This window comes from Rousettus aegyptiacus, unplaced genomic scaffold (assembly GCF_014176215.1).
Source record: "Rousettus aegyptiacus isolate mRouAeg1 unplaced genomic scaffold, mRouAeg1.p scaffold_m13_p_14, whole genome shotgun sequence".
Taxonomy (NCBI): Eukaryota; Metazoa; Chordata; class Mammalia; order Chiroptera; family Pteropodidae; genus Rousettus; species Rousettus aegyptiacus.
This window is the reverse complement of record NW_023416289.1, coordinates 34,045,203-34,068,065: the sequence shown is the minus strand read 5'-3', so window position 1 is coordinate 34,068,065 and position 22,863 is coordinate 34,045,203. Positions and strand designations below refer to the sequence as shown.

Sequence of the window (22,863 nt, the reverse complement as noted above, 5' to 3'; positions counted from 1 at the left end):
CTTTCATCAGTCTTGTAGTTTTCATCGTATAGTTCTTTCATTTCCTTAGTTAAGTTTATTCCTAGTTATTTTATTGTTTTTGATGCTTGGAGTAGTTTTCTTTATTTTTCTTTGGGATAGTTTTCTTTATTTTTCAGATATTCTATGGTTAGTGTATAGAAATGCAACTGATGTGTGTGTGTTGATTTTATATCCTGCAGCTTTACTGAATTCATTGATTAGATCCAATTGTTTTTTAATTGAGTCTGTGGGGTTTTCAATATATAAGATCATATCATTTGCAAATAATGACAATTTTACTTTTTTCTTTTTTTGATTTGGATGGCTTTTATTTGTCTTGGCTGACTGCTATAGCTAGGACTTTCCGTATTATGTTGAATAAGAGTGGTGAGAAAGGGCTTCAATTAAGAAAAAAAAATACACACAAAACTGATATGTCAACTGAAATTGAAACAGTAGTTTAAAAAGACACTGTTAAGAGAAATAAATAAAACAAGTCCTTTTTTCATGGCATTTTAAACATCCAGCATGCTCGCTTTTCCTTGATCCCAATCTACATGTTGGTTTTTCATTTTTTCTGATGTGTGGTGATGCTCATGTAGCTGTTCAGTCTTCTCAGGTGAGTCCTGCTTCTTTCCTCTGGCTGGATTTTTCACTTTTTAAAATCCTTTCTTCAGGGTCTTCTCCAAGTTTCTTAGTGGTCGTGACTTGCCCTCCGGAGAATGAAGGAGTCGAGTTTGTCCCTCATCTCTCATTTCTCACTATCTGGTCTTCCTTTCATGTTCAGTCAGAAGGGCCAGCTGTGACCTTGCTGCTGTTTGGGCAATAGTGATGTGACCTCATCTCATTCTCATGGCACACCATGAGCAGTTGAGACATGTGGATGACAGATGTGGGCTCTGCCCTGGAGTTCATCTCATGTGGAGAACATTAAAAGAAACAGGTGAAATACAGTAACTTGCTTTGATAGAAATGTACCCCAGAAGTACAAGAGAAAGAAGGATCAAAATCAGGGAATGTGAAGGCAGACAGGTCTGGAGGGGTCAGAGTGTGCTATGTGTTAAGAGCTAGGCATTGGCATTCCAGCCTGTCTACACTGTGCCCATCCCCAGTTACATGACTTTAGTCACATCCCTTATCCTTGGAGTTCAGTGTTCTTGTATATAAAACAGGAAGACAGACATTGAACTTAAAGCACAGGAAGCAGAGCAGACAGAAGCAAGAGGTTGACAGAAATACCCCGGGAGGATGTGGGATCCCCAAACAAGGTTGGAGTTGGAGGAGAGCATCTCCAGCAAAGGTAACAGACTGACAAGATCATGGTCTGGTACAGAGCTAGGTGAAGTCCACGTGACTGCAGTGGGGAGCGTGGTGGCCAGTGAGCTTGACTGGAGTCAGAGAGATGAGGAATTGGGTTTCGTACTCACTCTGAGAAGTCCACCAGACATCTAAGAGGAAATGATATCTTGTTGGATGTGCAAGTTGGAATTCAGGGGAGTGCTGGGTCTGCCTGCAGGTATGTTCCTTTAAGCACAGGAACATACATGAGACCTGTAGTGGAACTGTGAAGTTTATTGGTGCACTGTGATGTGGGGCACCACACGCACTAGGAAATGCAAGACCCTCAGAGGATGATAGGCCATTTTCCAGGCTCTGGGCTTGTGTCCACTTATTTGGAGGAGAGTTTAAGGAAATTGAGCTTTGGTCTGAATTGGATGCTGGAATTGGTTGAGGTGTTGATTCTGTAAGCAGATATCCTGAAATTTGTTACTGTTAGGTTTGTTGATGGAGGAATGCACAAGACTGAAGGGGTTAAGCAAGATTTATTGTAGCAGAGTGACAGCTGGGGTGAGCCAAAGATGGTCTCAGCTTTGAATGCAAGGGGACCTGAAACTTATATGGGGGCTGGAGGCATTTTTTTTGGTGGGAATATTTTGGTTGGGTAAATTGGTAATAAAGGGAGGAGAGTCCATTGAAAGGGGAGGTGAGCATGTATGGTTGCCAACCCAGACGTTGCAAGGTCTGGTTTTCATACAACGGTAGGGGAGTAGTCACGATCCCACACTATGGGGGTTGGGCCCTCCCTGAACCTAACAGTTACCTACAAAGCGGGGGAAGGAAGCAGCACTAAGTAGCTGTCACTCATCTTACCCAGGAGAAGGGCTTTTTGGTCATTTCTGTTTGCAAAGGTTTCTAGTTTTGTCCACTGAGACACAATGAAAGGGTCCATCTGTCTTTGTCTCAGTCATGGTCACTGAGTGGCCTTGACTGAGGTTGGTGCTCTGTGACCTTGTTTATATTCAACAGGAGACTTCCAGAGTTTAGAGGTGAGTGCTAGACCAGCTACTAAGAACACCATGGCCTCCAGGATTCCCCTTCCAATCACAACCCCTACTGTGGCATATAATTTAAACCTGTGATACAGACAGAAGTTAGCCCCACACAGGGACTTCTGGGAAAAGTCCGCTGTGGGGAGATCTAAGGCCAGGGCCTGCCTGCGGACTGAGGGCCCACCTGAGGAGCTAGCTGGTCACAGAGGCCTCCCCGAGAAGAGGTGCATTTTGAGTCCACAAGTGATGCTGATACTAACAAATCAAGGACCCAAATTAACGAATTTAAGGACTAGTTCATGTTACTACTACACAAAGTCCCCAAGAGCGAGGTATACTCATCGATTTAAATCTCAAGCCCCAAAGATGAGGTGAAGCAGCTTTCCGGGAATTAAAAAATGGATCCCCTGCTTGAGACCCTTGAGGACCTGGCATTGTCTCAGGTGACCACGGAAACATGGACCCATTCCCTTTTTAAGTCTGCTTGACCTTCCCTCTTGGGCGCTTATGTCCCCGCCTTCCCGCCCCGGGGCCACCGGCCCACCTATGGTTGTCATGGAGAAGCGGAAATGCGGCAGTTGTGGAGGTGGGCGCAGCGTGGGAACTACACTACCCAGAAGTTTCTAATCGGGCGCGTTGATGTTGCGTCATAACAACCCTGAAGTGGGCGTTTCCTCTTGCTGCTGTAGCAGAGGCGGGACTTCCGGCGCTGCTGGTAATGACGTATTTAGCCTGCGCCGGAGCTGTCAGGGTCAGTTCTGGCGGTGGAGGCTCAGAATTCCGGGTGGGGTCCGCTTCCCGCGTGGCTCTTCGGAATAGATCTAGGAAGGACGGTTAAAAGGAAAGGACGTCCCTTCGCGCCTCTGTTACGGCCCATGATCTCCGTTGGGGGACGGGCAGCTCTGCACCACGGGGTCCGGCAGGTCTGCGCTCTTTTCGAGGCCTTCGTGCCCGTGCCCTGTCTTCGTCGGCCCCTGGAGGCGGCACCCTGAGCGAGGGGAGGGAGCTCGCCGTGCGACACTCCGAGGTCCCCTGGCCCAGTGGATGTGTGGGGTTACGCCTGAGCCTCGGAGTCTGCTCTCAAGATCCCATGGCGGCTGCGGCGCTGATGGACCGGGCTAGGGTGAGTGGAGGGTCCCTCGAGTCCTCACCGACTAGGATCTAAGGGTTCTCATTCCCAGCGTCAGTGGTATGAGGTGTACATGGTTTTCCAAGGCACGGGAGCTAGCTGGTACAAACATTTGAAGGTGGGAATGAGTCAGGTAACCGCGGGTCTCTGTTATCTCTGGTCAGAATAGAGAGCAGGAGGTCAGGGGCCAAGCCTTGAGTGGCAGCCTGAGGAGCTGGGCCACCGTTCTGATGGTCGTTGGAGCCATATAAGGTTTGGAGCAGAGGAGGAAGGTGATCGGACTTAGGTATCAACAGACTCCCTCTGGCTGCAGAGTGGAAAGATTGGGGGGATAGAGTAGAGGGTGGGCAGGGAAACCAGTATGGAGGCTACTGCAGTAGTCCAAGTGGGTGTTGGTGTGTGGACCTGAGTGGCGGCAGCAGAGGTTAGGAAAGTTATAGGTTTCGTGTATATTTTTAAAGTAAGGCTAACCAGATTTTCCGATGAGACAGAGTGGTATTCTGGGACTCATCACTTGTCCACTCTCTCTGCAGTTGAGTCTGGGGACTCTAACAGGGCTTCATTTCTAGCCCAACATCTTGAATCTAGGCCAGGAGTTATATGAAGAGCATCTTACTTCTGGCTGCCAATAGGATGAGACCTGGAAGGGTGCATTGGGCCCAGGAACAACATGTGCAAATGCTTGGAGGAAAGAATGAGTCGAAAGTCCTCCAGGAACCATTGGTGTTAATTATATATGTTTGGAGTGGGGCCAGGAGTCAGGCAGGAAGGTCAGCCTGAAGAGCTGGGTCTCTATTCTGAGGGTGGTGAAAGACATGGAAGACTTAGAGCAAGACAGGCATGGTCTGATTCGGATTTTAACTGGGAGTGTTGACCTAGAGGGGTGTCTGTGAAAGTGAGAGAAGTTAGTGGTTTTGTGTCTCTTTTTTAAGTAAGATGACGATTTTCTCATGTGAAGGGTAAATGAGGAAAAGGAAAGAGTCCTGGATGACCCAGAGGTTTTTTAATTTAACTGATAGGGCAATGGAAGTGCCATCAACTGAGATGGAGAAGTTGGTAGCATGAGTAATTTTCAGTGGCAGGATCGGGAGTTAGGCTTTCGTCACATTTAGTTTAAGAAGTCCTAGAGGCCCCTTAATTGAGGCAACGAGCCAGACGTAGGATTTTACTTCCAGGGAGGGTTCAGTTTGAGGAAGTTCAGAAGTGGCAGCCAATGTGTGGAATGGTGTGGAGCTGTGGGTTAAATTTAGGAGGGAGTGTCTTCAGGTCATGGTAGCAATGCTGTTACTAACCAGAAAGTCAAAATCTGGAACTGAGAACTGGGTCTCTTGCTTAGGCACCTGGGTGGCAGTGGTGCCTGTCACATAAATATAAGAGCATTTTCTGGACACAGTTTGCAGAGTGGCATGGGGGTGCACCTTGGAGGTGCATATGGTGTGGACCAGACGGTTGCCAGTGGTACTGGGGGTCTCAGATGTGAGAAAGGTGTGATTTGAAAAGTGATGTACATGTTGGGAGGACTGTGAACTAATGGCCTTAAGGTTGTATGTAGAAGGCATGATCTGGGTGACACCAGGGGAACTGGCTGGCAGGCCCCTTCTTGCCAGACCCATAGCTTATATAGTATCTGCCCACTTGCCTAGTCTGCACTGGGCTGGACATAGTGATCAGAGGGACATGAGGAGCCAGCAGGCACAAGTGGTGCGAAGATCAAGCATCTCTGAGTTGGGAGACTGAGAAAACAGGGAACAGGGAGTGCTTGTGTGAGCAGTAAGAACTGGGGAAAGATGCTATGCTGCCTGTAGGCTCAACTGTCTCTATCATAGCAGGGCAGCGTGACCTTCAAGGATGTGTTCGTGTGCTTTTCCCGAGAGGAGTGGGAGCTTCTCGAGGAGGTGCAGAGATCCCTGTACCGTGATGTGATGCTGGAGAACTTTGCGCTTGTGGCCTCTCTCGGTAAGTCTCGTATTGGTCATTTGTTTGTGTGTGGCAAATTTCCCCCAAATTTAGTGACTTAACAATAAAAATTCATTATCTCAATTTTTGTGCATCAGGAATCTGATCCCAGCTTATCTAGGTGCTTTCAGCTTAGGCGCTTTCATTAAGTTTCAGTCAAGCTGTCAGTCAGAGCCATGTTCTCATTTGAAAGTCAGTCTCAGAAACAATCCACTTACAAACTCACTCATATTATTGTTTGCAAGATTCAGTTTCTTATGGTTTGTTGAACTGTACACATTAGTTCCTCACTGGCTGTTACCGAAAGACTTCCCACAATTTCTCGTCATGGTGGCCTTCCTGCAGCATACGTCATAGCATGGAAGCTGCCTTCTCTCTGAGCAAGTGAGATTCCCAGGGTGGAACCTGGTCTTTTTCTAACTTGACTTTGAAAGTGATGTCCCAACATTTTAGCCATATTCTGTTTCTTAGAAATGGGTCAGTAGCCCAGTCTACAATCAAGTATTATATAAGGGCAAGAATCCCAGGAGGTAGGCATTCCTGGAGGCCATCTTCAAGGCTACCTTCCACAGGCCCTCATTTCTACTCTAGTGTTCTTGGGGTTCAGTTATTCCCCCCTTCCATAGGGGCAGTTCTTTCCATCCAGCCACATTAATGACTCTTCTCCCTCCCTTCTTTGGTTCCCAGAGCAGGTATTATGGGCCATATGCAGTGTCCCCCTCCATCACTGAGCAGTCCCAACAACTGTTGTCCAAAGCCTTGAAGGAAGAGGTTAGGGACCCCAGGGTTTTTTCAGTCTGCCCAACAAATTCTACGTGACTTGGGCACTCCATGTCCAGGTGATTGTCCAGCTCCATGGTACCTCTGTGTCTCAAGTTCTGTCCTCATCATCTAACTGACATTTCTTGGAGACTGACTATGCTAGGCATTTCAGGTACTGACGTGGTCACTGTTTGTGGAGGTCTCACAGGTCTGTTCAGCCAAATCCTCCTCCAAGGTTTTTTTCTAACATTTCATTTTCTGCTTTTTGGGCTCTGTCTACCTAGGCCACTCATCTGCCTATGTTTTCTTTACCATTTCCATCTCCAGATCCCATGTAGTTGCCCAGTTGGAGAGGGGCAGAAAGCCCTGGGTGCCTGATAAGGCAGACCTGACTCCAGTCGTGGAGAGAGAAGCCGATAGATGGCCTGGCCCTGCAGAACAGGAGCTGGACAGTGTCACGTTAGAGCTGGGTTCACATCATACTTCAAGCTGCTTTCTATGCACCAGTGTTTTATTGCTAAGGCCCTTGGCAGTGCCTCATTTCTTCATTTCCTTCCCCACTCTTGACACTCTGCCCCCTTGCCATTTCTCTTATGTCTTTCATCCCTTGGCTGATCCCACCTCTCTGGTCTCTGTGTCCCACTCATTCTCCTCTGCTCCCTTTGTAACATTGGCTGCTTTCATCTGTCATGAGTTGTGTACACATCCTTCAATAGTTCTTAAGAACTAGCTACTTCCTGGCAGTCAGATTTTCCCTGGCCTGGACGCAGCCTTCTCCACAGAGCTCACCTGACACCAGAAGCCAAGGCCCTGCTGCAACCCATTTATAGAGGAGTGAGTTGGAGACCTCATTTCTACTCCCTGTACTGTACACCATCATTGTGTCTTTTCTTTAGAGTTCCTCTGTGCTGTGACCTTTCGAGGCCCAGAACTGATAATGGGCCCTTCCTCACCCTACCATGTTTTACTCGTCCTGTCAACAAGCCAGTGGACTCATTACTTGGTATATCCCACATACATAGGTGAGGGCTGCTGCTTCCCACCAAAGTCAATTGTCCTTCACCAGAATTTCTTTGCTTTCAGATTGTTGGCTTGAAGCAGACCATCAGGAAGTCCCTTCTGAGCAGCACACTTCTTTAGGAGTGTTGCAAATCAGGACTCCCAAGTCAGGTCCTTTTACCCAGAAAGACCACCCATGTGAGATGTGTGACTCATTCTTGAAAGATGTTTTGCACCTGACCGAAGATCAGGGCTCACACCTTGTGCAGAAACTATATACGTGTAGCCCGTGTGGGAAAGGATTCTCATTCCATGCAAGCTTTGATCAGCACCAGAAGCAATATAGTAGAGGGAACCCCTTTAGTGGGGATGATGGTGGGGCCTCACTTGTGGAGAGCTGTGCAGTTGACATGTCGGGAGGACTGTTTACCTGCAGGGAGGGAGGCATGGACTTGTACAGCTCAGGCCTCTTTCAGCACCAGACCACTCACTGTGGGGCAAGACCATGCAAAAGGATGGAGTTCATGGAGGCTTTCCCACACAGCTCTAGCCTTGGGCAACACCAGGGGGACCATGATGGACTGATGCTTTTCAATTGCAGTGAAAATAAGAAAACCTTTTTGGACACCTTTACTCTCCTTGACAGACAGATAACTCATACTGAAGTGAAATCTTTTAGATGCCTACCACGTGGAAATGTGTCTAAGGAAAAATTGGCTCTTATTCATCACAGAAAAGTTCACAATGGAGAAACATCACATGTGTGTAAGGAGTGTGGAAAGGCCTTTATTCACTTATCCCACCTAAAAATGCACCAGAAATTTCATACGGGGAAAAGACATTATACATGCAGTGAATGTGGCAAGGCCTTCAGTCGCAAAGACACACTTGTTCAGCACCAGAGAGTCCACACTGGAGAGAGGTCTTATGACTGCAGTGAATGTGGAAAAGCCTACAGCAGAAGCTCCCACCTTGTTCAGCACCAGAGAATTCACACCGGAGAAAGGCCTTATAAGTGTGGAGAATGTGGGAAGGCCTTCAGTCGTAAAGACACACTTGTTCAGCATCAGAGATTTCACACTGGAGAAAGGCCTTATGAGTGCAGTGAATGTGGGAAATTCTTTAGCCAAAGCTCCCACCTTATTGAGCATTGGAGGATTCACACTGGGGCAAGGCCTTATGAGTGCATTGAATGTGGGAAATTCTTTAGCCATAACTCCAGCCTCATTAAACATCGGAGAGTCCACACGGGAGCAAGGTCTTATGTATGCAGCAAATGTGGGAAGGCCTTCAGCTGCAAAGACACACTCGTCCAGCATCAGATAATTCACACCGGAGCGAGGCCTTATGAGTGCAGCGAATGTGGGAAGGCCTTCAGCCGTAAAGACACACTTGTGCAGCACCAGAAAATCCACACAGGAGAAAGGCCTTATGAGTGTGGTGAGTGTGGGAAATTCTTTAGTCACAGCTCCAACCTTATTGTGCACCAGAGAATTCACACTGGAGCAAAGCCTTATGAGTGTAGCGAATGTGGGAAATGCTTCAGCCACAACTCTAGCCTCATTCTACATCAGAGAGTGCACAGTGGAGCAAGGCCTTACGTGTGCAGTGAATGTGGAAAAGCCTACATTAGTAGCTCCCACCTTGTTCAACACAAGAAAGTTCACACAGGAGCAAGACCTTATGAGTGCAACGAATGTGGAAAGTTCTTTAGCCGCAACTCTAGCCTCATTCTACACCAGAGGGTTCACACTGGAGAAAAGCCGTATGTGTGCAGTGAATGTGGGAAAGCCTACAGCAGGAGCTCCCATCTTGTTCGACATCAGAAAGTTCACACTGGAGAAAGGCCTCACGGATGCAACAGTTTTGGTGGCCCTTTAGCTGCGTCTCTTAAACTTGTTTAGCTCCAGGAAGTTCACACTAGAGAACAGCCTTGTATATGTGGAAAATATGCTCTCTCCTTGTTCTGCCTCAAGACTCAAACCAGAAGAAAGCTCTGTGAGTACCTTTTGTGAGATAGTCAGCATGCAAACCCTGTACATTCATGCCTCCATCCTGGAGAGAGTCCCAGTAAGTACCGTGTAGGCAGGACACTTTCATGAGATACACTGCACTTTCTAAGCTGTCCAAGGCTCTTAACAGTTACATCAATGCTAGTGCCTGTGACAGAAGCCATCTCATCACTGCCAGCTGTCAGGGTCCCACAGTTTGTGTGAGTCACTGGAGTATGCTCAAGGAAGGCAGACCCCTGCGCTCTCTCTGTCTTATATCCTCGAGGGAATCCTAAGTGTTCTGACCCCATTGAAGGGCCTCATTTCCTCCTCCATGACTGGGTTCTGAGTGGACATGATCTAGCTCTGGCTAGAAGGAAGATTTTCCTTCTTCATGGACAGTGTTGATAGTAAACGTGAGAGCTGTGACTTATTTGTCCTGCTTCCAAATCACCCATCTTTGGAACTGCCTGCCTCATGCCACTCTGGTTTGTGCAGTGGTAAAGGCCTGTCGTGGTAGTCTTTACACTTTGGGGTGCTGTTCACTGTGTGGAATTGGTTGAGAAAAAAAAATTGGGTTCTACCAAGATGAAGGAAGGAACATCTTTTGTTGGCACCAACAAAATATTCCCTAAAGATTTGTGAATTCCATCTCCATTCAGGCAGGAACCCCATCACTGACAAAGGAGAGATTCAGAGATAGGGTTTCCCTGACCCAGCTAGCATTTCTCATGTATGAAGTGGAAATGGACTTCATTGCTCTCCACTTTTTGCTAACTTTGAGGCAGGGCTCGCCCTCCTAAACTATGGGGAGAGGGATATCATAGAACCAAAATAATTAGCAAATATTGTGTTACAAGAAGGATGATAAATATGGATTTTTATGGGGAAGGTTTATTCTTAACAGTTTTATTGAGGTACAGTTGACATGAAATAAACTGCACATATGTAAACTGTAAATTGTGCTATGTTTCAGCATGTGTATATACCTGAGAAACCATCACCACAGTCAAAATAATGAGTCCAACACAACCAAAAGATTCCTTGTGTCCCTTTATAATCTTATTTTCTCAGTCTTTCCTAAACTCCTTTCCCACAATTCACAAGCAACAGAAATCATTTTCAAGAATTTCATGTAAACGGAATCATACGATACATACTTTCTGGGGAGGGGGACTCTGGTCTTTTTTACTAACCGTGACTATTTTGAGAATAATCCATCTTGTTGCATGTATCAATAGTTTGCTTATTTGTATTACTGAGTATTATTCCACTGTATGGATATATGACAATTTTTTTTTTTTATCCACTCAGCTACTATTAGTGGATATTTGGGTTGTTTCTAGTTTTTTGGTTATTGCAAATAAAGCTACAGTTAAGATTTGAGTACAAGTTATCACTGAATAACATTCCATTTTATGGATGCACCACAGTTTATCCATTCACCTACTCAAGGACATCTTGGTTGCTTCCAAGTTTTGGCAGTTATAAATAAACCTGCAATATAGATTTTTGTGTAAGTTTTACATGGACATAAGTTTTCAAGTTGTTTGGGTTCAAGCCAAAGAGTGTGATTTGCTGGATCATCTAGTAAACGTATTTAGTTTTGTAAGAAACTTTTCCAAAGTAGCTATACCATTTAGCATTCCCACCAGCAATGAATGAGATTTCATTCCTGTTGCTCCATGTCCTTCCAGCATTTGGTTGTCAGGGTTTTGGATTTTAGCCATTCGGATAGGTGCATGGGAGTGTATCATTGGTGCTTTAATTTGCAATTCCCTAATGCATATGATGCATACCTTTTCATATTTTAACAGTGCCTTTTGCAGAATACAAGTTTTTAATTTTAATCAAGTCCAAATTACTCAGTTTTTCTTTTATGGATTGTAATTTTGGAGTCCTATATAAAGAGTCATTGCCAAATACAAGGTCATCTACATTTTTCTTCCTGTTATTTTCTAGGTATTTCAGAGTTTTGTGTTTTGCATTTAGGTCTATTATCACTTATGAGAAAATATTTATGAAAAGTGTAAGATCTGGGTTTATGTCATTTTTTTAAACAGAATGTCCAGTAGTTCCAGCATCATTTGTTGAAAAGACAATCCTTTCTCCATTTAATTGTTTTTGCTGCTTTTTCAAAGATCAGTTGATGGTATAGGGATGGATCTATTTTTAGACTCTCTTCCAATTTTTTCCATCTATTGAGATAATCGTTGTGTAGGTATGGGTTGTTTGTTTTTGTCTTTTATTCTATTTATGTGATATATATCCCATTAATTGATACTCATATGTTAAACTAACCATGCATTTCCTGGGACAAATCCCACTTGGTCGTGATGTATAATTCTTTGTATATGTTTCTGACCTCATAGAATAAGTTGGGGAGTGTTACCTTTATTTTCTGGAAGAGTTTTGAGAGATTAATGATATCGCTTTTTTAAACGTTTGCTAGAATCCCTTAGTGAGGGCACCTGAGCTTGGAATTTTCTTGTAGGAGGGTTTTCAATAAAATTTAATATATTAACAGATTTCTACTTATGTCAGTTTTTATAATTAGTGTCTTTCTAGGAATTTGTCCATTTTAACTAAATTGTCTAATTTGGGGATAAAGATTGTTTATAATATTCCCTTATGATAGTTTTAATTTCTGTAGGGCGAATAGTGTTTTCATTCCTGATTTTGCTAATTGTCTACTTTTTTCAGACTACTTAAAGTTTTGTCGATTTTATTGATCTTTGGAAAGAATCAACTTTTTGTTCCATTGATTATTTGTAAAGTGTTTTTATGTTTTCTATTTCATTGAGTTTTGTTCTGATCTTTAATAGTTCCTGTCTTATCCTTACTTTGGCGCTAGTTTGGTATCTATTACTTTCCTGGTTTCTTAACATAGAAGCTTAAGTTATTGACATCTTCTCTTGTAATAGCTGGTTAAAGCTATATATTTTCCTTTAATCATTTAATTGTGTCACATTGATTTTTATAGATAGCATTTTTGTTTTTGTCTAGTTCAAAATACTTATGTATTTAAATTTTTCCTTGTAATTTCTCCTTTTTCCCATAATTCTGATGGTGTGTGGTTTTGCCTAGGAACCTGGAGCTGTCACTGCTTGGCTGTCTTTCAGGACTGGGACCCGAACACTGACTGGCTGAATTTTAGAAGTTTGGGACTATCAATGCTTTGCTAGTTTTCAGAAGCCGAGTTACTGATAACTAAGTTGTTGACTAAGCTGGCTTTCAGATGTCATCCAAAGTTATCGCTAATAAATCTTAGTTTCTTATTCATGTCTTCGGAATTTGGCCAAAGTACAGTCTTTTCCTTTCCTGAATGTGAAAAAATAAGCACTTAATTGTTAGTCCCCTCTTTCGTTCTTTAGTCAAATCTATAGGAAAGACCATATAGCATTATCCCAAAGGTTATGGTTATTTATGTGAATATGATTTTGAGCTAGTGTTGCCATTAAGTTATTTAATTGCCAATTAAAATAGCTCTAACTACTGACATCTTGTAATGTATTGGAAAAGCTAAATATGGGACACAGGACATGTGCTGTGTACACAGAACAGTTGGCATTCCTATGCCTGATGTGTGCCATGCACCTACTATTATATCTGAAACCCTGTAGGTGCTCATTAAACATTTGTAGATCAGTAAATACAGAACAGTACAAATTTGCTATTCATGTTTACCTTTTTAAATATCGTCTTTACCTCTCCCTCTGAGCCGTTAATGTGCTATGTTTTCAAGTATTAAAAATAATCACATTTTGAGACCAAACGTTGAGTGTGGCCAGGGTTTCAGCAAGCTACAGTCTCAGCTTCATTCTGACTTTTCATACTGAGTGCCCCTTGCTTAAACTTGAGATCTTACTTACCCCTGACTTGTTACAGACTTATTTCTCTAGAACCATTTATGTTACTTTCCTTGAAAAACTACAGTCATTATTATTAACATTCGATAATATCCATTTCACGTTTTTCCAGTGATAACCTCAACTCCCTGTGCAGATGTTGTTGCTGCAATTACAGGTGAGATGATAAACATTCCACAGCAAGGAGATGAGCTCATGGATACTGAAACCTTTATCTCAGGGATAAGATGCCCCCTTTCCACACGTGGTCCAGTTGTCAGAAAGGCATGCACTGTCAGAAAGGCAGAAGATGGCATATAAGCCCCTCTTTTAGAGAGATTTCAGATTCTTAAATGAAATATATCTCAGATATGGAGTAATATTATCTGAATAAAAGTGCGGTTTACTAGGTTGGAACACCATCACCAATTATACAGGCAGGAAACATGTTTACTGTGGGAAACAGGCACCACATCACCCTTTCTGACTGCTTCAGTGCCTCCTGTCATCCTGCCTCCAAGTTTCCCATCATAAGACTTATCTGGGGGCTTTTCTTACTGTCGCTGACAAAACCTACTGAACCTCATAAAAAAAAAAAAAGACTAGTGTCTTTGACAGGCAAGATAGCTGACAGCGATGAGGAGTCAATGAGCATCCTTATAGTACTATGCTCTGAAACTGCACGGGTAACGGCGTGGAAACTACGTCACCCAAAAGGCAGTGCGGCCGCGGCGGCGCCCGACCAATGAGGGCTCAGCAGAGAGCCATCCGTGCGTGCGTGCGTGCGTGCGTGCGCAGCGCGCAGGGCAGGGCTTTCGCGGTTGCTTGTGGAGTGTAACGGTAGAGTTGATCGGGGATTTGATGGTCAGTTCTGAGCGTTGGCAGTCCACAGTCGTCCCCGTCGCTCCGGAGGCGGCTGTGAGGCCCTACTGAGCCCTTTGGTGACCACGGCGCCCTGTTCCCGCCCAGTCGCCCGGCCTCGACCCCGTTATTCCCACAGGTCGTGGCGGGGGCCGAGCCTACGACCCCAACTGAGGTCCCCCCGGCCTCACCCGGCCCGGCACCTACTTCCGAGCGCGGAGCCCGGTTGGGGGGCGCCCACTAGGTTCGGTGCAGTCAGGCCCCCGTGTCGAGACCGAGGGCGTGTCGTGTGGGGCCCAGGTGTCCGCCCTGTGATGAGGTGGTTAGTCGGCAGCACTGGAGGAACCTGTGGTCTGCGTCTCCAGGGAACAGGGACAAGGAGTGTCACCTCGAATTTCAGCTTGAGTAGTTGGCAGCTATGGAAGGTTGTGAAGGGACAGCTGTGGGCGGGGCATCCCCAGAGCTAGAAGTGTAAAGTGGATAAAAGCAAGATGGGGGAATGGAGGCCGGTGAGGTCACCGCAGTTGACCCCAGGGGAATGATGGTAGGGGCTGCTGGACCAGGGTAGTGGCGGTTTGAGAAGAGGTATCATGAGATTGTGGGTATATATCAGTAGACCCTGAGGGATTTCCTGATGCATCATATATAGCTGTGAGCAAAAGGAGGGAGTGAAGGACCAAGCTTTTGTCTTTCACCTGAACATCTGGAAGTATGGAGATGGGGAAGCGAGTCAGGAAGCAAGTTTCAGAGAGATCAGGAGTTGGATTTTGGACATGTGATCCTAAGATGTCACTAGGTGGAGGCATCACACTAGTCTGTGGACATAACAATCTGAAGGCTTGGAAGGGAGATGGGCTGGAGCTGTCAAGGGGACGGAGGATGTGGACTGGACCCAGGCATGGCCTGGAGATCAGATTGAGGAGGGAGAATCTTAAGGTTGAAAGGTCTGCTGGACTCTGTAGTGAGTGTCAGGAGGGCTGAGATTGAGCACAGGGCATAGGGGTTTCAGCATCCCTCTTGTTCTCTCCATAAAAGAGTATATCTGGCATAGGAGGTATTCTGGCCTGTGTCTGTGGAAAAGGATGTAGAAGTGGATGTGGTGACTTGATGGCTGAGATGGAAATGGTGGTGTAGACTCTCAGCCCTGCAGGTCAGCTGATCCTTGAAAACAATTTCTGTGGAACAGCTAGGTTGTGAAGTACATGGGTTCCAGACAAGGGCACTGCTGTTTCACCTCTTCCACCCCTCAGGGCAGGGTAAGGGGCCCCTGCAAGTGCCCTTCAGAGGATCAGGTAGCAGGTAGGCTTGTTTGCTGAAAGGAGGAGTAGCTGGCTTGCCTGCTCGGACTCTCCCCACAACTCATTAAATTCAGCATGTATGAAACATTTATTAATTAAAACTAATTAACAAGTATCCTAAATATGTACACATAGGTAGGCAATTAGAAATGGACACATTCAATAAATTAAACATGACAACACAAAAATTGAAACATTAATTTACCCGTAGTGTTTGCCAACAAGAGAATGTTATACGTCATAAATCTCTGAAAACTTTAAAAAAGCAGAAAGACTGCAAACCCACATTTTCAAAATTTTGTTCATTTTCACTGAAAACATAGAAAGTGTTTATCCCATGGATAGTTACAGCTGACAGGTGGTGTGTGCTATTTATGTTTAATGCTGTTACCAGCTCTGTAAGGTGGAAACCATTGTTATCCCCATTTTACAGTAAAGGAATTCAGGCTCCGGGTGAGTTGGTCTTCTGCAGAGTCACACAGTTGGGTATAGTGGCACTTCGGTCAGAGGAACTGACCAGAGCAGAGCAGGGGTGATAGTCCAGCGCAACTTATTGGATCCTACCTTAGTTGCCCACTTCTCATGGCCTCCCTTCTTCCCACAGGTTCTCATGACATCGCAGAAATACTTATGGACCTTGTATAGGTGAATGGAGGATGTGCCAGACCTTCATCCACCCCAATTACCACCCTGATGGTTTTGCCACTCCCATATAAAGAATGGTGGTGTCGTGAGATTGTTCACCTATTCTCCCTCCCTTGCATCCGAAGTCCCTGTGGTTTCACCAAGGGCCAGGTCTTGAACACAGCGCTGGATTATATGGAGTCATTCAATTTCTGACAGCTGATAGGGTAAGATGTGGAAGGGTATGCCGGGCACAGAATCCTGAATGTCAAATGATTGGCAGTGAGACTGAGCTGGAATGTTCAGGAAACTACAGGTCTGTTATATTTGGTGGGATACGGGTTGGCGGGGGTGGGGGCAGTGTGTTTATGTGGGCATGGACACCCAGTTATCAGATCTAAAATTACAACCTGAGGTTCAAGGTCTCTAATCTGCAGAAAGTAAGAGCTAGGGAATATTTGGAGCAGAAGAGCCAGGTGGTTTGACCCAGATTTTAACAGGCTGTGTCTAGCTGCAGAGTGAAGGAGGTACTGAGAGAGTGAAGGTAGAGAGATAGAGTGGCCTGAGAGGAAGTTACTGTGATGGTGCAGGTAACTGTTGATGGTGACTGGGCAAGAATGGTGGCTGTAGAGGCAGAGGAGTGGTTGCCTTCTGGCCGTGATCTGAATACAGCTGCACACATTTGGTGAGGGAGCTGGGAGATGAGGTGGAAGGAGTTGGGCAGCCCCAAGGTTTTTTGGCTTTCTGTGGAGGATGGATGTTCTATTAGTTGAGATGCTGACGTCAGCAGTAGGAGGTATTTTCAAGGAATAGGAAGAGTCAGGTTTTGTCACAGATGTTCCAGAGACTCTGAGTGGAGGTCCCAGTTGGCAGCTGGACACAGGTATGGAGGTCAGGAGATGTGTTCAGGTTGCAACAGCCACAACAGAATGGCCAGTGTGGGGGCCAAAGTGTAGCTGTGCATCAGTTTTCAGCGGGGGCACCATTGGGTTATGGTGGCAGGAGGGGAAAGAGTAGGCTGAGGAGACTGTTCTCAGCTGCTTATGGGACAGCACATGCAGTGAAGGTGTGGTGGAAGGCCAAGAGTCCGTGAGGTCCTCACCTTAAGTTTAGGAAGATGAGTGTGACACAAGTGACAGGGCCAGGTGGGGAGAACTACAGAGGGACTCTCATGCTCTCTGATGCTAGGCATCTTGAGCATTCTGGGGTAGGATGGAGCAAAAAAGGATTGTGATTCCATCTGCAAAATACTACACAGGGGCATGGAGGCCACGGAAATGCGCCAAGAGTGGGCAGATCGCAATCAGTAACTGAAGTTGCGAAAGTGGAGGGACCAGCTATGTAGAGGAATCAGGCCAGGGACAATGTGCAGGTGAGAAGGCATGTGAGGGTATAGCCCCAGTCCCTGACACTGGACACTTAAGAAAGAAGAGTTCAAGTTTTGTTGTTGGGGAGGCAAGATCTGGGGCATCTCAGGATGATTTACTGATGAAACTGGAGTAACACCCCCATTCCAGCCCCAGAGTTTACATGATGCTTATCTGTGCTCTCCCCCACTTATTTTTACTGTGTGCTGGACACAGTGATCATTGGAGATAAAGGGAGAGCTGACATCAGTGCCACCAGACTTTGCATCTCTTCTACACTGGAAAGTCTGGATGGAGGGTGAGGGGGATGGAATTGTTGATCAGGAACTGAAGATCCTGGAGAGAGAAGGTGCACACTGAATGACCTATCTACATTTTGGCAGGGACTTGTGGTTTTTACAGATGTGGCCATACATTTTCCCTGGGAGGAGTAGGACCTCCTTGAGGAGGCTCAGAAAAGTCTGTACCACAGTGTGATGCTGGAGAACTTTGCGCTTTGGTCATCACTTGGTAAGGCCCTCACACTTAACCCAGGGTCCTGGGCTGGGCACTGTTCTTCCCCTTTCTCTATGGTCAGCTCTGTCCTCCTCACAGCCAGACTGTGGGCACTACCACCTCTCCTGGTTTCCTGGTGTATGTGTTGTTGGTGCCCAGACTGGGCTTAGCAGCCCCATCCCTGCTGCTTTGAGTACCTGCAGACAGGGCTCAGAAATCTTGAAGTCTGTCTGGGAGACTGCTCCCACCCTTCCTGGCTATGGTCGGCTCAAGGCCTTCCCTCTTCTTCTTGCTGACATTTTTTAGGGCTGCTTGTGCCAGAAATTTCAGCCACCAGTGTGATTACTACTTGTAGAAAAACTAGTTCTTTAAGACTCTCCTGTGAAATGCTCGTGATTTGAGAATGTGAGATGTCATGTGTTGGTTCACTCTGGGAAATGCTGGCCACTCCCTTACCTTGTGTTTCATTTAGTTGGCGTTTCCCTGTTCCAGGTCCCTTGGAGATGCTCATTTTGAGGAAGGGAGAGGGGTCTGGTTTTCTGACAGGATGGATATCACTCCATCAATGACAACAAGAAGTAGCTCTGGTGGTTTGGAGCTAGGAAAGGGCATGTTATCAGAGTTGGGTTCCAGTCACACTGGGAGCCAGGCCTGTGCCCATCATTGTATGATACCAGGAACACTGGTCACACCTAATTTCTAGCTTTTTTTTTTCCTATTGCCATTTCTAATCTTTTGGTTCCTGGCTCCCCCCACTTTTGGCAGGCTCCACCTTTCACCTATTCCCTTCCACTACTCCCTTTTCACTGCTCTCAACATTTGAACTATACCTAAGGTTTTGTGACAGGTGTTGTGACATCTGCACACATCCTTAAATACCTCTTGATTACCAACTACCATGTCACAATCAGACATTTCTGGGTCTGGACACAACCTGCTACATGGTGCTCACCAGTCATCAGCACTATGCCCTTGTTTAAAGCTACTTGCAGAAGAGTGGCTTAGAGATTCTGCCTCTCCTCTCTGCACTGCACCCCATCCTTGGGGCCTTCTTCATCGTCAGGGCTCTCCCACCATAAGCTTCCCAGGCCCAGCTCTGCAAGCAAGCCTTTCTCTCATTGGCTCTCAGCCCCCTTGCCTGTTAGCAGCCCTGTGGACTCATTTGTGGTATGTCTGACACTCATTTATGATGGGGCTGCCCCATCCCACCAAAATCAGTATGCTTTCACCAGCATGTCTCTACTTACAGGCACAGAGCCCAGGATGAGGAGGCACCTTCTGAGCAGGGTGATTCTTTGGGAGAGTCACAGGTCAGGACTCCAGAGCCAGACCCATCTACACAGAAGGCTGAGCCCTGTGAGACACGTAGCTCTCTGTTGAAAGACATTTTGTTCCTGGCTGAGCAGGATGGAATGTACCCTGATCAAGACATGTATGCCTGCAGAAGAAAGCACCAGCAGCAAAAGCATCAGATTAGACTGAAACTTTCCAGAAAAGACAAGAGGAGGCCTTCATTTGGGAAGAACTGCAGCATTCACATGGCAGAGAGGACCTTGACGTGCAGGGAAGGTGGGAAGGACTTCCCAGCCAGCTCATACCTTTTCCAGCAATATGCTCCTCACAGTGGTTAGAAGCCATACAAAGACACCGCAGGAGGAGAGGCCTTTCAAAATGGGCAAAACGATTACAGGAGCACTCAGGATGAGAAAGCCTTCAGCCATAATCCTATTCTTGTTGACCATGAGAAAGTCCATGCTGCAGAAAAGCCTTATGAGCAAAGAGAATGTAGTGTAAGGCCTCCCTTAGAGACTCCCACCTTGATCAGCACCAGAAAATCCGCAGTGAATCCAGGCTTTATGGGCACCCTGAATATGGAGTATTCTTACCCAGATACCGGGTTTCAGTGACCACCAGAAAATTCACACCAGGCCAAGGCCTTTTGCATGCACCCGCTTTGGGAAGGCCTTCCTTCGTCTGTCTCAACTCTTTGCCTACCAGAAAGTCCACTCTGGAGAAAGACCCTATGGTTGCAGCAATTGTGGGAAATTATTTAGGAACCGGTTCACACTTGTTTGACACCAGAGAGTTCACACTGGGGAGCTGCCTGATAAGTACAGTACGTTTGGGGAAGCCTTCACCCACAAACATAAACTTGTCAAGCACCAGAAAATCCACAGTGGAGAAAGAGCTTATGAGTGTAGTAGATGTGGGAAATTCTTTCTGGATGGCTCCATGCTTGTTATTTATTCATCAGAGAGTTCACACGGGAGAAAGGTCTTTTAAGTGCAGCAGAGTAGAAAATTCTTTAGTTGCTGCACACTCTTTAGACATTGGACATAAAGGCCTTATGAGCACAAGTAATGTAGGAAATTTTTGTGGTACAACTACAGACTCATTACACACCAGCCAGTTTATGTTGCTGTGACATCTTATGAGAAAAGCAAATATGGGAATGTCTTTGCATACAACTTTGGCCTCATTAAACATTGTTGAGTTTGTGCTTAAGAAATGTCTTCTGAGAGCAGTGAATGTTGGAGCATCTTTAGTCAAAACTCCTGTCCATCTGGCTCCAAAAAGTTCACATCAGAGAAAAAACTTATGGGTGCAGCAAATGGAGAAAGACTTCATCCAAAGTCTGCTCTGATTGGCACTGTCAAGTACTGTGATGTACTTATGGGTTTTTTTCTTTTTATTGTGTTAAAATACACATGCAAGAATTTCCCACTTTAAGTATTTTAGTGTGCAGTCCAGTACTGCTAAGTACATTTACATTGCTGTGCAATGAATATACAGACCTTTCTTCATCTTGCATAGGTGAAATTGTGCCCATTATTTGACAATGCTGATTCTTCTCTTCCTCCAGCTCTGGCAGCCTCCATGCTTCTCTCTTTGAATTTGGGCACCTATGCTGCCTCATATCAGAGGAATCATACAGATTTTGTCTTTTTATAAGTAACTTACTTCACTTACTGTAATCTCAGGTTTCATCCAATATGTGGCATGTATCCAGATTCTTCCTTTTTAAGGCTGAATAGCACTCCATTTTATGTGTATGCCACATTTACTTCATTCATTTACCTGTTGATGGACACTTTCCTTGTTTCCACATTTTGGCTGTTGTTAAGAGGCTGCTGTGAGGATGTCTGCACAAATACTTCCTCAAGATCCTGCTTTCCATTCTTTTGGGTATATAGCCAGAAGTAGAATTGCTGGAACATATGGTAATTCTGTGTTTGGTGTTTTCAAGAACTGAGGAACTGTTTTCTATATCGACTGTACCATTTTACATTCCCATTAAAGGTCCAAAAGTGTTCCAGTATCTCCACATCCTCCTCAGCATAATTTTATTTTCTGTTTCATGTTTAATAGCAGGTGTCCTAATGGGTGTGAGGTAGTATTTCATTGTGATTCTATTTAGTATTTTCCTAGTGATTAATGATCATGTACTTAGCCATTTGTGTGTATATTCTTTGTGGAAATGTCTAAATGTGCCTATTTTTTAATCAGGTTATTTTCTTATCGTTGAGTTGTAGCAGTTTTTATATAATCTAGATAATAACCACTTATTGAATACATGATTTGCACGATTTGCGTGATTTGAATACATGATTGTTTTGCATTCGATAGGTTGCTTGTTCACTCTGTTGATTGTGTCATTTGATGCACAGAAGGTTGTAATTTGATGTAGTCCAATTTAGCTATTTTGCTTTTATTTCCTGTGCTTTTTGTGTCAATGCCATGAAGTTACTTCCAAATCCAAGGTCACAAAGATTTTTCCCTGTTTTCATCTAAAAAATGTTATAGGTTTACGTCTTACCGTTGTGTGTTTGATCCATTTTGAGCTCATTTTGTATATGGTCCAACTTCATTCCTTTGAATGCAGGTACCCACTTTCCACAGCACTAGTTGTTGAAAAGACTGCCCTACTTCCATTAAATTGTCTTGGCACCCTTGTCAATTATTTGATCAAATATTCTGGCTTTCGTTTCTGGGACCTCTGTTCTATTTCATTGGCCCATGTTTGTCTTTATGCCAGTACCACAGTGTTTTGATAATAGTTTTATGAAAATACTGTCTTGCTCCAGTTTTGAGTCCCTGGCTTGATGCAGCTCATTATGTCCACACCCCAACCACTGTTCTTATCAGGCATTCACCTTCCGGACTGCTATACAACACCCTTGAAGTCCCAGAGCCAGACACCAGGCAACCTGCTGTACAGCCCTGCCTATGCCTCTCTGTCTTTCCAAGCCCAAATTATCTATCCAAATGTCATTGTGTTCTGTCTCGCCATCAAGGATCTTTACATCATATAAAACACTATAAGATTATTATAAGAGTCATCACTTGGTAAGGTCCTCACCTACTCCAGTGTCCTGGGCTGGGCATTAGTTTTCTCCTTGTCCCCCAAGACACATCTGGGTTTACCACGTCCAGACCATGGGTGCTATTTTCTCTCCTGGAATATTTGTTTGGGTACCAGGGCTGGGCTGTGTGTCCCCAACACCCCATCCTCTGTTGTTCTTGTAAGATATGGCTCAAGAGTCAGAAGTTTCAAAGTTTGTCTAAGAGATCCCATTGTCATGTCCTGTCCCTCATTAGTTCAAGTTCCCTGCAGCCTGCTTGGCCAAACAAAATGAATACCAAGACAGCAGTACCATGGAGTAGCGTGGCTGTACTTTCGATACCCTGGAAGTGAGAGGCCAGGCACACAACAGAGGTCCACATGAAACCATGTCACCTACAGGAAGGAGCAGGTGGGAAAGGAACTGGGATTATGCCTTTATGACTAAAGTGGCCAGGAGTGCTATGTAGGTGGGGATATCTCCTGTTATTCAGGAAGTGAAAAGACATGTTAGGGTTGTTTTTGGGGTGTTTGTAGTATGAGTTTTGCAAGCCCATGAAAGCTGACTTGCACATCTTTGACTGTTTGGCCTTGTGATAAATGAGTGCTAAAAAGACAGATGCAGAATATTACAAAACAGAACAGCCTGGTATCCACAGAGCAACTGGCATCTGCTATTGTGTCTGAAACCTAGTAGGTGCTCACTGAACATTTCTTAGATCAATGAATATAACAGCACAGCTTCTCTATTCATTTTTACTTTTCTGTCAAGCCTTTCAAATACTGCCTCTATTTCTCCAAGATTGAGTGTGGCCCAGGTTCCAGCACACCTACAGGCTCAGCTTGATTCTCTGGCTTTTC

The 22,863-nt window shown here is 45.2% G+C and overlaps 1 protein-coding gene across 7 annotated transcripts; it reads left to right on the top strand.

Annotated features, from left to right (window-relative positions):
* Positions 1 to 270: 270 nt before the first annotated feature.
* Positions 271 to 21,631, top strand: ZNF304 (zinc finger protein 304). 7 transcript variants are annotated; one of them, XM_036231587.1, is made up of 8 exons: positions 271 to 3,453; positions 5,286 to 5,415; positions 7,261 to 9,174; positions 12,255 to 13,193; positions 15,779 to 16,025; positions 17,057 to 17,170; positions 17,549 to 17,675; positions 18,910 to 21,631. In XM_036231587.1, the coding sequence occupies exons 1-3, from the start codon at positions 3,421 to 3,423 to the stop codon at positions 9,078 to 9,080; spliced, it is 1,983 nt and encodes a 660-aa protein (XP_036087480.1). In that variant the 5' UTR covers positions 271 to 3,420; the 3' UTR covers positions 9,081 to 9,174; positions 12,255 to 13,193; positions 15,779 to 16,025; positions 17,057 to 17,170; positions 17,549 to 17,675; positions 18,910 to 21,631. The 7 variants fall into 7 exon arrangements, with proteins under 7 accessions (XP_036087480.1, XP_036087481.1, XP_036087477.1 ...); XM_036231588.1 differs by lacking the exon at positions 17,057 to 17,170 and having other exon boundaries at positions 17,568 to 17,675; XM_036231584.1 differs by lacking the exon at positions 17,057 to 17,170.
* Positions 21,632 to 22,863: the final 1,232 nt, after the last annotated feature.